Source organism: Centropristis striata, chromosome 12, assembly GCF_030273125.1.
Source record: "Centropristis striata isolate RG_2023a ecotype Rhode Island chromosome 12, C.striata_1.0, whole genome shotgun sequence".
In the NCBI taxonomy this organism is placed as follows: domain Eukaryota; kingdom Metazoa; phylum Chordata; class Actinopteri; order Perciformes; family Serranidae; genus Centropristis; species Centropristis striata.
Genome location: NC_081528.1, coordinates 23467322 through 23481214, shown reverse-complemented (window position 1 = coordinate 23481214; position 13893 = coordinate 23467322). Strand labels below are relative to the sequence as shown.

Below are 13893 nucleotides of genomic sequence, written 5' to 3'. Positions count from 1 at the left end.
AAGCCCTTAAAGTCTATTTGATTTATATTTAACAATGTTTGATGTAAGGTTTTCTTTTAAGAGATTAGGCTTTGGTACATCTGAATGTACCAAGCTCTGTCCGAAACGTTCCATTTTAGTCCCTGTCTCTTTAAGTCCCACTCTAAAAGAGCCCAGTCTGCTCTGATAGGTCAGTGTTTCCAGGTCCTCTGCAGCTGTGCTCTCTGTGTCTGTGCCATCGTTGCAGCCGGAGGATGCCTGAAATGGCACTTTCTTATCAGAAAAAGTCCTGACAGCTTGTTTGATGGCTGAATACGGGCTATGTGCATTTATACTTGGAATGAGTGTTTTAATACTTTCACAGTATTTATTAAACACCTGCTTTATAAATAAAAAATACATGGAAAGCCCACAATTAACAATATACACAGATATTATATGATGTACATCAATTTTTTAAAGATATGAAATTATTGAGAGAACAAAAAGGAAAAACTCACATACCATTTAAATAAGTTAAAAATAATGAAAGGCTTCTAAAGTAATGTGTTTAAATATGTTTTATTAGACAAACTAACAACATCAGTTATCTCTGACAATCATAGCACTGTATACTTTAAGGGTGATGACTACTTTTTGACTACTTTCGTGCGACTCACTTCCCTAGTTTTATTTTGAAAGTGCCGGCCGGAACAGGTGTGCTGTGGCTGTGTGGTGGCGCGTTAGAGGCGCACAGTGACAGCAGCAGCACACCGCCAGGGAGAGCGCGGCGGAGATGGAATCAGCCAGGAGCGAAAATGTGAAGGTGGAATCCGACTGAACAGCATTGTGTTGTAACTGGCGTCTGTTTCTCTGGGAAATAAAACAAACAAAACAAAAACACAAGCGACATTCCCACACAGCGAGAAGAAGAGCTATATTTTGGATTTATAACAACTGGAAATATCCTCGCGTTATTTTTTCTTTTCTTTTACATTTTTGTGCTCATCTTTCTGGCTCCGTCCACCTTCTCAGAAATTGGACTGGAAGCAGTGTTGTGGAGAATAAGGAGCATCATTCACTGGATATTCATTTTTATAACACAATTCTGGAAGGAGTAAACTGCTCCGTGAAGATTTCCTCTTGCTTTATGGGATTATTCTCGACGCTTTGTTTTAGATAAGAAACAACATTGGGCATCATGAGTTCCAGTGGTAAGTCCATTCGTGCGCGCTTTATCTCTCCACTTGCAGCGCAAGGACAATACATATGAGAGCAGAGAGAACAACTACCATTGAACAATAGTCTATATGTGATGGGAGAGACTACACAAAGTGGCAACATACATAAGCTTGAAATCAGGGTGTAATTTCACTTCACTTCAATATTCTATGATATTCAATTCCATACTGATATTAAATTGTAATTTTCATGTACAGATAGGTAAATAATTATAGATCTCATGCTTATAGTGTGTGCCATGCCCCTATTATAGACTCGGGGCAGGTTAGGAGAGGATGGGAAAGCTAATTATATCTGGAGGTCAAAGTAGCATTTGCCCAGAGTTCATCCGAGAAGAGCATTTTCAGGATTCTTCGTCCTCATACCAGCTGTTGCTTGAACCCTTCCAATGGCTGCTTCCCACCTCTCCTAATCTTCTTCTCTCCTTCCTTGTCCTCCTCGCCACCACCGGCAGTACATTTGACCTCTCTCGGGAGACCACCCAAGCTTTCAGCTGTTGTCTCTTCGTAAAAGTCCACCTGTCTTCCAACACAGCAAAACCCCTTGAGCTGGATGCTGCTGACCTGACCGCTGTTGGTCTCATGGAGTTTAGTTCACTGTGATGCAGCACATGACAAATAACAGCCTGGGGGCTTCTGTCATACTTACCCTAGACCGGCCCGGGGCCTGCCATGATGCTAAGCTGACCTTGTATCAGCTGACTGTGACCCTGATCCTCTGTCAGCTGAATCAGGGCTTTCCCCTGTAGGGCTGGCTGGTCAGCTGTGTGAGCATGTGCACGCCTGTGCAACAACTTTGTTGTTTACAAGTTATCACTGGTTGATTCACAAGGCTTGGATCTCCAAGGGAAGACTTTTTTTAAAGAATCCCCTCCACTCTTGACCCTTAGCTGTCACTAAAGCTAGTTGATGTGCTCCAGGTGCTCTGTCAACTGATGGTGTCATGTGCTTCCTGTCCTCCCTTCCCCTGTCCTCTGTGTCTACAGGAGGAACCGGGTATTACTGCATCATTCATAATCTAGCCTGTCATTGTGTGGCACTACATTATTCATCCAGTGCTCTTAACCCTCTGGTACCGAGGCTTGCCTGGCTGCCAGTTCCCGTGCCGTGCGTGCCGGGAGTGGTGTCGCAGCTCCACGCTCTCCCTGAGAAAATGTGAAGAATTCTTTTGTTAAGCTTCAAAAATGCTTTTTCTCAGCTGACACAGAGGGGGAGGAGTGCATGCAGCCAGCATGTGGAGAGCTGTCAGAAGCTCTTGTGATTTAAAAGCATGTGCTTAAACAGGAAATGCACACACGTCATGAACATGTCAACCTGTGGTTGTGAGGATGTGTGAACCTGTGTATGTCTGCATTTAAGCGTGTGAGTCAGGATTGTCACAGCAGGCAGATGATGGTGTGACATGTGTCTGTACTCTGGCTTTAGGCATAAAAACAGCAGGCATCAGAGCTGAGGAACGACCATCTCCTCCCCTTTCCTCTCCTCTCCTCTCCTCTCCTCTCCTCTCCTCTCCTCTCCTCTCCTCTCCTCTCCTCTCCTCCTCTCTCCGACCCTTCCAGTCAGTCAAACATATGCTCCCCTCTACTCTCAACACTCTCAAGGTTTGGACATGAATGGGCCTGTTAGGCTGTGCTGTGTGCAGGGTTTTCCGCTGCATTGGGTGTGATAGCCCAGAGGCCATCGACACACACACACACACACACACACACACACACACACACACACACACAGTAATTACACACAGCTCTGACTGTCTGTCTTCATCTTCTGGGCCTTCTATCTCTCATGGTCACTGGGTTTTGTCCGTGTGTGTGTATGTGTGTGTGTGTGTGTGTGTGTCTGGTCAGACTGCTATTTTCTGCCTGGCTGGCAGCTGAAGCAGGACTGTGGGTGTAGCAGGTTTGTTTCTGGTGGAGAGGCCCTTGATTTTATATACTTAAGATATACTATATGCACACTTAGAAATATCCCTGCAGAGTTAATACACAGTTTTGATGAATGTAACCTAACTGACGAATAAGGCCACTTCTGAAATGCAGTATGTGTACAGTAGCTTATGTGTGTTTCAGGGGAGCCATAAAACACATGTTGATCAATATACTGATCATTGAGCTCAGGGACCTGAGGGGATCTGCAGAGCTATACATCACAGACAGCCCTGACACCTCTCTCCTTCCCTCTCTTCCTCTCTATATACACAGAGTGCTCGGGTATCAGACAAAAATAGATCCGTAAAGGCATTCCCATTGGGTGTCTCAACTTCAAAAAGCTTGTCTGCGTCTCATGCAACCTAATGATTAAGACATATGGTTTGAATGCATGATAAGTATGGAAATCAAGGCCAGCTATAGTTGCTCTCTATGGAGGTATTGTCAAACTCACTAAGCTATGTAGTCTCATGTATAGTCTTTCTAGCTGCACTATCAGTGTTGCTGCATGCATGACAATGTGGGTGTGCTGGTCAGTCAGTCCACCACTTTGATCCAGACTTAAATAACTCACCAACATTTGGATGGATGACCATGAAATTTGCTACAGTTACTGTTCACATCCAGAGAATGAATCCTAATGACTTTTGTGATCCCTTGACTTTTCATGTAGCGCCACCAGTTGGTCAATGTTTTCACTTTTTTTTGCAAAATATCTCAAACTTGATGAATTGGTACAAAAGTATGTACTTAATTTTACCACTTACCATACATTGAATCCTCTAATGACTTTGGTGATCCCAAGACTTTATATCCAGCACTGCCATAAATATACTGCCACAAAACCTGAAAAGCCAAAGACATTTCCATCAGTCTGTGTTTTGTGCCATTCTGACACACTGAACTAAGTCGTGAATATTGCGTCCTGCTAAATATCGACATGTCAACATTGTCAAAGAGATCTGTTTGGCATGTGGACGATTGTATTCTGCTTATAGTACTACTTAAAGCACAGTAGAATCAAGCAGATTGATTTACTTGTGTCATGGAATGATGCTTAGTTCAAGAACAGTCTTGAAACAACCAAACCTGACGCAGAAGTTGGTTTGCTACAAAGAACCATCTGAGATGTTATCACTTGTCAAATGAAACTTTTTGGGCAGATACTTGTCATGAGATTGGATAAACCATCCAGCACTAACAGCAGAGCCAGTTGGTAAATGTCTTGCCAAAACTCGTCAAGGGGAGATAAAAAACAATCTCTTCCATCGACAAAAAACAAAACAAAAACTTTCAGTGCCCTGCTTTGCTCTTCACTCCAGTTCTGACATTCTTTTGCAGTATTCTCGCTGATCTCTGTAGGAGCCGCCATTGTTGTTTTGAACAAACAGTTGCCTCTATGTGTCATCACACAGATCTAAACCATGCCCATAACTGCCAGTTTCTCCTGACAGGACGGTGATAGAAATGCATTATTTGAAGCATGACAAGACAAATCTTCATCTGATCCTGTGATCCTGTTATGCTGTGATGCTGTGATGCTGTGATGCTGTGATGCTGTGCATGATCTCAAGATATCACTAGAATGCCCTGCAAAGTAAGAAACCAGATTTGCTGTAATTTAGTCTGCATCAGCGTGAGCTTTGGCATTAGTCACTGACTGGAAATGCCTTGAACTGAACAAATTGTAATTTTTTTCAAGATTGCTTTGGCCAAATGGAGGCAATAGAAGAAAGAAGACTGGAATGCCAACAGGGCAACGATTCATCCTCTGCCACCCCCAGTATATGCAGCAAAGTTCATGGAAATGCATCGTTATCCAGATACCCAGCCATGGATCAAAGCTTTTAACAAAAGGGAAATTTTGGCCTTATGATGCCGAAAGACAAAATGTCATAGAGTCCACAAAATCATAATACTTGGGTACCATGAACATCTGTGTTAAATGTAGGCCCCACTTCTAGAATGTAAAATATAAATAAATGTATAGACACGCAGGACAGTGCTAGAATCAATGATGGATACTCCCTGTGCAATTTCAATGTCAGCTGTGTTTTTATCTGTTTTATGAGCGGAATGAGTCAGAACAAGGGTAGACAGGGAGGTGGGCTGGATCATATATGATTCGTGCTCTTCTGCCTCATCTGGTGAGCAGCCTGAACCAGAGCCAAACACCATTTATCACTCCTCCTGCCAGACGCCTTAGTTCAATAACACAGAGAACAAAGGTGGGAGACAAAGATGCGCAGATGCAAACACAGATGCTGGGATGCATACATGAATATTCATAGCAGAGAGTCATGTACAGCTGATATGTATTTACAGTTCAGCATTAAATTAGGCATGTTTTTCTTGTTCATTTGCAGCTACAGTCATGTGGTTACTACACTGGTGCTCAGTTTGATTTGTGTAGAACAGTTAAAGCCCTTGTGGAAAGGAAATCACGGAGATGCATGAGACATTCAGTCGTCATTTGATGTGTAGGCTAGCTCTGGGCTATTTTTTAATTTATTTTGAATTAATAGAAATAAAAAAAGACTCAACCAGCTTAAAGCTATTGCAGCTGTATTGTATGTTGTGTCCTCAAGGTCTCTGTCTCCATGACCTTGGCTTCTGGTGGGATTGAGTGATCATTCAGACTGTCAGTAGCAGTCTGACCTTTCTCTCTCTCCGTAGAGTGACAGTATGTTTGTGATGCCACTGGACACCATCATTGCTCTGATGAATGCTCCTGGCCAAGGTCCTGACAGAGACGAAGGGAGATAAAGAGAGGGGATGGGGGAGGGCAGAGAGACACCTGATCATTGGCTATATTGGATTAAAGGATTATAGGTTGTTGCTTGGTTGTGACATTATACTATGTAGTATACATCACAGAGTATGTGATATATACTGAATATTTATTACTGAAATACAAAAACATATTTTAGCCGGATAGATATTTAACCAGGTAGTTCACTGCATAATTTTAACCTGTAGAAAAACATAAATGTAGTAGTGATGTGATTCTTTTAATTTGGCCCCTATCATGTTTCTCACTTTCTGAAGCAATTAACACTTTTTCAGGACAATGCACTGCACCCTTATGAAAGTGACTGAGATCCATGATTTTGAGGAAAATATTTAATGTTTTGAAAGAGAAAGGTTGGGGGTGAAGATGCCCCTTTAATACAGTGATTTCTTAAAGCTGACATCTTGCTGCAATTAGCCAAACTACATATTAGTGCACTTCGGTAGTGGCTTCAGCTTTTAGTTGCTGATCGCTTTTTGGTTTGGTGACAGCTGAAGATGTGCATTGTAAAAAATATCTGCCACCATTGTAAATTTATATCAAAAGATTAAGTTTTGACCCCCCCCCCCCCCCCCCCCTTCACAGTTTGTGAAGTCTGTGTTTACTATCTTACTGAGCACCACTGAGCTATTAAACTGAGTAGAACTCTTCCTCATGGTTCTATTATTTAATGAACACAACAGCATGTGGCTGGTATTGTTTTAGCCTTGTGAATCTCTATGTATGTCATCATGACAAAATGTGGTCTTGGAGACTCCTACTGTACTTACCTTCAGATGCTACCTGTAGTTTTAATTATTTTGTCAACTGTTTATATGTCTGTTTGTGGACAGGTTTGTAGCTGGGATCAAAATGAAGGCCTAGTTCAAGGATGTGTGTGGTCCTTGCAAGGGCGCTGAAAGTAGGAAAGGGACCTTTGGCCCCTGACTTTGGCATTGTGGCTGGTTTGGTTTCATCACAAGATGCTCCCTAGTTTGTGCAGCAGAACTACTACACCTTTGATTGTAGACTTTAGCTTATGAAAGGCTACAGGTAGGTATCACTAGCATATATGTAAGTGGCTTAGCGTGAGTGGGTTGTTTAAACCTGGCTTAGGTATTCAGTCTTTGTACACGAGATGCTGATTTAAGTCATCCCTGATAAGCCTTTATATGCTACTAAAATACAAAAAAGTAAAACAACACATATTTTCCCTAAATAATTCATCTTAAATCCATCCTTTGGTTTGCTTCTCTTTAATTCTCCGCCTTGCTCCTCTCTGCACGCACTTGTCACCAATGATCTCCATGCATCCCTTATGACTGAGCTCTCACTATGTTCCTCCCTGGGGCTGTCAGGTCAGGGGTAGAAATAGCAGCAGCCTCTCAGTCCCTGGGGATGCTGTCGGCCTCTCTGACCCTGGCCCTGTTCCTATCACCCGTCTGCCATAGGCTGTTTTCTCCCCGAGGCGCTCGCCACTGATTTGGAGTCAGTGGATTACACCTGTAGTCTGGTGGCTATCATTAGTAGAGTGACTCAACACCTCAGCATGGGAGAGGATAGAGGGTTGTTTGAGAGCTTTATAATGGGTTTAGAAAGGTAGAGCGTGGCTGTGTTCAATGAGAATGAACGCCTTGACACAATTAGATAGTTACATAATGTATCAGCTCCTGAGCTGATTGTTTACCTGGATTCTTTGCGTAGGTGAGACTTTCTGGCATGCACCTTGAACAAGTTCAATAACAATCCCATTCATTAAAACATACTTGTTGCAAGAAGGAAGGAATCTTTGCTATTTGCCCCGCCTCTGCCTTTTTTATTTAGGTATGTGTCCAGCACTTTGCTCAGTTTTTACAGTATGTTGCTTCTTTTATACAACGTTGCCTGCCTGGGCTGTGAAAGCAGTGGTCACACTGTGCCAGAGGTTTGTTTTGGCCGTATTTCAGAAGGTCACCATTGTAAATAAATGTCCTGTGTGTTTCCAGTAGGTGCTGGCACAGACTTGCATGTAATGCTATTAGTTCCCATTATCTCTCATTCACACCTGATGGGATCAGTGTTGCTCATTTGGTTTTATGACAAAAAAAGACTGCTTCCCTTTGCCTGGTCTCTCACACACCCGCACATGTATACAAAAAACAACTTCCAAGGGAGTGTCATTATTTGAACCAGTGGCTGGGCACTTATCAGGCAGGGTAGTGGGTCCCAGGGGTGCTGCCAGCATTGTGAGGGAAACAATGAACTAACAGAGACTTGAGTGTGGGATATTGAGAGTGGGAATTAATCATGATTGCATATTTCCAGGGCCCACACTGGAGAAAATAAACACATACAGTTATGCATTCATTTTGCCTTGCACCCATGGATGTGCTGCATGTATGCCATAAAACTCATACTGCAGCCTACACTATGCATATACTTTCGTCAAACTCGGAGCGTGCAAAGGGTGCTCAGTCTATGAAGCATGTAAGACTGTTAGACTTTTTAAGTGCTGCATGTCCTTTGGGATTCATCCAGTGAAATGGAATCAGTAGCTCTGTCACGCCAGCCCATATGCTGGTGCGGCTCCGACTGAAGCATCCTTCATTCAGCCCTTCAGGTAGACTGCTGCGGCCAGCTGGTTACCCTGCCATTATACCCTTTCTACAGAGTGTAGGACCACTCCGATGCTCCTGAAGGAGCAAAGTAAGAGACCGTGAACCCAGCTGTTCTGGCACAGGGTTGGGAGGCTAGTTGTCTCTGCTTGTGGATGCAAGAGAATCTGTTTATAGCCTACAGGAGGAGATGGACCTTTTAAAGAGCCTCTAATAGCCTAAGAGGTCTGGGATAAATTCATTTTCCTCACTCATTTAAGATCAAATTAATCTATCATTTTGACCTTTTTGCTTGTGAGAGCGCTCATTCCATTACTGTTAAGGCTGTATGTGAGAACTTGCTTTCCTGACAATGTGAAATAGCTATCAGGCGTGCAGGAGTCTGACATGTAAGCTAATGCATAATGAGGTAAGGAGATCCATCCACATTCTAACCTGACACAGCTGTGTGTGTGTGTGTGTGTGTGTGTGTGTGTGTGTGTGAGAGAGAGTGTGTATGTGTCTTTTTGTGTGTCTGCCCATATGAGTGTGTGAAAAATAGAGACAGTGGGAGAGAAAGCCTGGAGCTTACCCAGCTTACATAGGTGTCAGACCTCACAGCTTCAGAACAAGTGTTGACAGAGCTACACACTGATCTTATTGTGTGAACTGCACACAGTACAGTGTGTAGTGTACTCAGCCCTAGTTCTGCCGATGGATTGCCGCATACAATGGAGACACCTTTGAATATGAAATGCAGTTTGGTTGAGCTTAATGCTGAAATCCATTAGGCTTTTGAATTAACACAGTGTTATTATTAGATCAAATGGATGGCACATTTGCTGTGGCTGGAGACCCAGAAATGGTGATTATAGTTAGTTGGGTTCTCATCTACAGCATATGATCGACAATCATAGTGTAGGCTATAAGCTCTATTGGTTTTAAGGTTACATGATTAACCAATTACATTGTCATGCTATACCAATAACTGTCCAATCATAACTTAGAAACTGTCACCTGGCACAGCTAGCTTTGGATTTCCCTGCATGCTGAAGCGGTGTACATGGGGTTTGGGGGTAAGTGATAGACATCATACAGAGATTGGATAGTTTTTTTTACTCTCTGAAAAAACAAAAATACAAGAGCTGAAGTGTAAGGAATGGAAGGAACAGTGTGTTTCTGCTAAAAACTGCAAAAGTTAGCATGTCCGGCTAACTAACCTACTGCTATACTCTACTAGTGTACATGCACAAAACATTATTTTCCGTTTGATTGTGTTGCAAATCAGCCCCATCCATGCCCAGCACATCCACTGTGTGTAGTATTTCTGACAGAGCTGGTTCTGGATGCTACTGAAGTTAGCGCAATCTAGGATTTATTGGATCAGTGCTCCAACAAATCTGAAATAGCATTACACTTGCCAAACAAACTCTGTGAGCTCGTCCTGAAAGCCATTACATACACAACCAGACCTTACAGTTTCTCTTTGCATAGCCTACTAATTCAACAAATACAAGAATGCAGTTTACAATGATAGCTAGTCCATGTGTTTAACATGGACTAGCTGTCATTGTAAACTGCATATGTGCCGTGTAAGAATATAAAGCCTGACAAGATAGCCAGTGTTGTCAACTCGCATTAGGTCTAAAAGTCACCAGATTACATCATACACTCATCACCTATATTGGTGACGTTGTCACATTTGTCTTCAAAAGTGTGGAAAAAATTGGGTCCTCTGACAAGCTGTTAAGGGGGGTGGATTGTGATTACTGTTGCACAGGAAGGGATTACAATGGTCTAAAACATTTCTCACTTTGTCTTTGATTGGTTTGAATAAGCCACTCGATATGTCGATAGTTGTTTTTTTATAAATAAAGTCAATAAGAAGGTCTGAAAAGTCACTAAATCTAGCAAGAAAGTTGTCAAGTTTCCAGCACTGGGCATAGCACCTTGAACCGAAGGGGGGCTTAGCAAACACGTCACTTCACCTTGCAAAGTTGTTAAGTTGATCAAGTAAATGGAATATTAAATATGTGTCTTTTTGTCTTTGGCAGCTTATCACCAAGGCTCTGCGGGCAGTGAGCGAAGCTCTGGACCGATCCGGTGCCAGCGATGTCGGGAAGTATGCAAAGGAGAGGTGGTACGAGTACAAGACACCCACTTTCACGTCAAGTGTTTCACCTGCACCGGTAAGATATGGGAACTTGATCCATGACAATGCAATATAGCAAGTGTTAGAGCAGACAAACAGCTGTAGTGTTCATATAAACAGGTGTAGTTTTACAAGGTCTCCAGGCATGGGAGGTCCTGGTCATAAATGTTGTGCAGTTAAGACGGGACTCAGATTCCAGTAGTAGACTAGAAACAAGACATCTATCTTGCTCACATCCTTACCTTCTATACACAGACCCACACACACATACTGACACATATACACTCTCTATTCATCCATCACCTGGTGTACATGCTGAGTGCTACTATTAGCTCACGGTGGGGATTGGAACAGATCAGAGGTGCCTTGCAGGGGACTTAGGCTCCTGCTAAGGTAGCTTGTTATTGCGCTGCCAACTTAGAGGGGATTTTCCTTCAGTTGTATGCTGTGGTAATGAGACTGTGTCAACCGACTTTACAGTGCTACAGGTGAGCACTGCTGACCTACTGTACACTATATACAGTGTGTACATGCATCATTCACATCTTCTTACAACAGAGATAGTGTGTCATGTGTTTATCTTTTGTAACATTGTAATTTATTTATCTGTGTAAAGGGATAGTTTGTTATTTTGGGAAATTCAGGCTCATATTACTTTAAGTGTGTGGAGTAGATATAGATAATTCATTAGAAATAAATATAGACTATAGAATTAGGAGTGCAAGTACAAGATGCTAGAAGATTAAATAACAGTACTTAATAAATGTGACTTTTTTTCTGGAGCTTCAGGCTACAAGCAGTTGGAAAGTGTAAAAAAAAAATAGAAAGCTGGTGATTTGATGAATGTTTTTTGTCTTTGGCTCAGCAAGTTTGCAAAAACAACTTCTCTGCATTTGTACAGTTAAGTGCAGGCCTGAAAAGGGTTTATGACAGTCAAGTATGTGTGCATGTGCAAATCAGAAATCAAAGAACCGAGGAATTGTATTTGTCATGCTGCTGTACAGCCTGGAGCAAGTGTACTCAGTTTTATGTTAATAGTTCTATTTCCAAAGCAAAGACAGTCAGTCATGGTTACTTTCAGTCATTTGCAGATGACTTTGAAAAAAGCAACCAGTTAGATTAAGAGGAGTGTGTACTCAATAGCCATCTAATCACACCCATTTTTTGCATAATTATAGGCTAATGTGACATAATTTCTGACAAATCTTTCCCTACTTTGTTCACCAGCCATTATATTTCTCATAGACTCAATTATGTTGACATTATGTCACACTGGCTCAGTTGTATATGGCTAAAACATTATGCTTCACTGATTTAAAGGTGGAGTCTGTCATATTTTAACTTAACACCCAACAAACACACACTATCAGGGCCCTATTTTTCTTTTTTTCATCATTCTCACTCCCACTGCCTTCCTCATTATGCATCCATGGCCTTTCTGCTGTCCTGTGCCCAAGCAAGAAAGCAACTCTAGCTGTTTGGCTGGAATAGTTTTGTGTGGCTCCATCTGAGCCACTTTGTTTGTTTCCCATTTACAGAGCTAGGGCTGTGTATGAACACTGGATTTTTTTTTTTCAGTACACACATAGAACGGACAGCTCGCAGGCTGTGAGAAGATATTCGCTGAATTTGGCAAAAAGTGTATTTGACTGAAATTGCTGACTCCACTAAGTACACTAAACATTTATTAAATATAACCTTACAGGATGTAGGTTGGGAGAAATGCACCGTCATATGATTGGACCAGCCACTGTATAAATAGGTCAGATCTTGGACTGTTCGGTCCGAGCGTCATAATTATTTACCCCATGAATCAACTAGACTTAAAATATAGCTTAACAATTCATCAGAATTTTATTGAGATTGCAATAAAGACCAGTGTAATATCCAATGGCAGGTGTTGTCATATTTGGCAAGGCAAATCTCTTTCTACAGGCTTAAAAAAAATCTTTAGTAGTTTACAGATCCTCAGATCCTATTTTAAGTATACTTTCAAAAAAAGTGAGAATAATGATGCAAAAACAATAATTCCTTCCAATATTATAAATCATATCGCAATTGCAATGTTTGTTCAAATAATATTATTTCCAAATGGAAATGGAACATCCAGCCCAAGCTTAAAATAATAATTAATAGTTTTTCAAAATAATTTTAGTTGAATAGAGATATCAGATTTCCCTTATGAATATTGACCTATTCCATATTTGAATAAACCTGTTGATGAATTGTCTTCATATTTTACAGATTTATTCTTAACTATTATTAAATATCTTTTGAGCATTTTCCTAGGATACCCTCCTGGCGTCTCAGTACTGTAACATTTCTTTTTATACATGTTGTATTTTATTCAAATGTCCCTATTCGTACATCCTTCAGCCCCATATACATATACTGTATTAAACAAAAATAGTGAAATAAGTCCAGTCCAAAACTGGCAGTTTTTGACTTCTGTGTAGCAGCTGTTGTCGAGGAGAAGAAGCTGAGTAAGTTGTGTTTATTCCTGCATGAGCTGCACTCCACTGTTGTACTGCTGAGAGCTGTTATACTGTAGATAAACTCACTGAAGGCTATTCATTGGAGGGCTGTTGTTACATGCTCCCTACGAGTAGCCGTCACACACACACACACACACACACACACACACACACACACATAAAAACCCATGTATACAGTGCACACATACACACATGGATGTGCACTCAGCCATACGAGCGTGCACATCCATACATGCGTGCACGCTCGCTGTGGTTGTGAGGGGTTGCTGTGGTAACGGTGTGAAGGGGCACCCGGGCCCTGGTTGGTGGATATTCTCAGCATCTCTATGGTGCTATTAACCAATAGGACGGCTCTATTCTGTGCCCCAGAGAAAAAGGGGGGTGAACACAGGAAGCGAGCAGAAAAGAGAAGAAGAGGGGGGATGGGGGTGCTGTTTGTGTCGCCTAAACATTACATCATCACTTGAGTGTAATACCAAGCTGATTCTCACTTCTTCCTTTTCAATTCCCTCTCACTCGCAGCAGCAGCATAGTAATGGAAAACTGTCATCGATGAGCATCATGTTAAATACACCCATCAGACAGCCCTCCCCTCTCATGTTCCAGAGAGCTCTCCTCATCCCATGAGGCAATGGGGCATCATTGTGCGGCCAGACTCTGCCACATCCCTGTCCATAATATGCTCTCCTGTATGGGCCTCTGCAGAGCCAGCACTTTTCTAAAGCTTTTATTGTCCGGTGTCTAAACCCCCTCACACACAAACATGTTGCATGTTC

General features: G+C 42.0%; 1 protein-coding gene across 1 annotated transcript in view; it reads left to right on the top strand.

Annotated features, from left to right (window-relative positions):
- The first annotated feature begins 746 nt into the window (after positions 1-746).
- Positions 747-13893, top strand: part of ablim3 (actin binding LIM protein family, member 3) — a 53201-nt gene continuing 40054 nt past the window's right edge. Inside the window, exons 1-2 of the mRNA XM_059345739.1 lie at positions 747-1172; positions 10525-10659. Coding sequence (XP_059201722.1) covers positions 1160-1172; positions 10525-10659 — 148 coding nt within the window. The 5' untranslated portion in view covers positions 747-1159. The remainder of the gene's footprint in view (positions 1173-10524; positions 10660-13893) is intronic.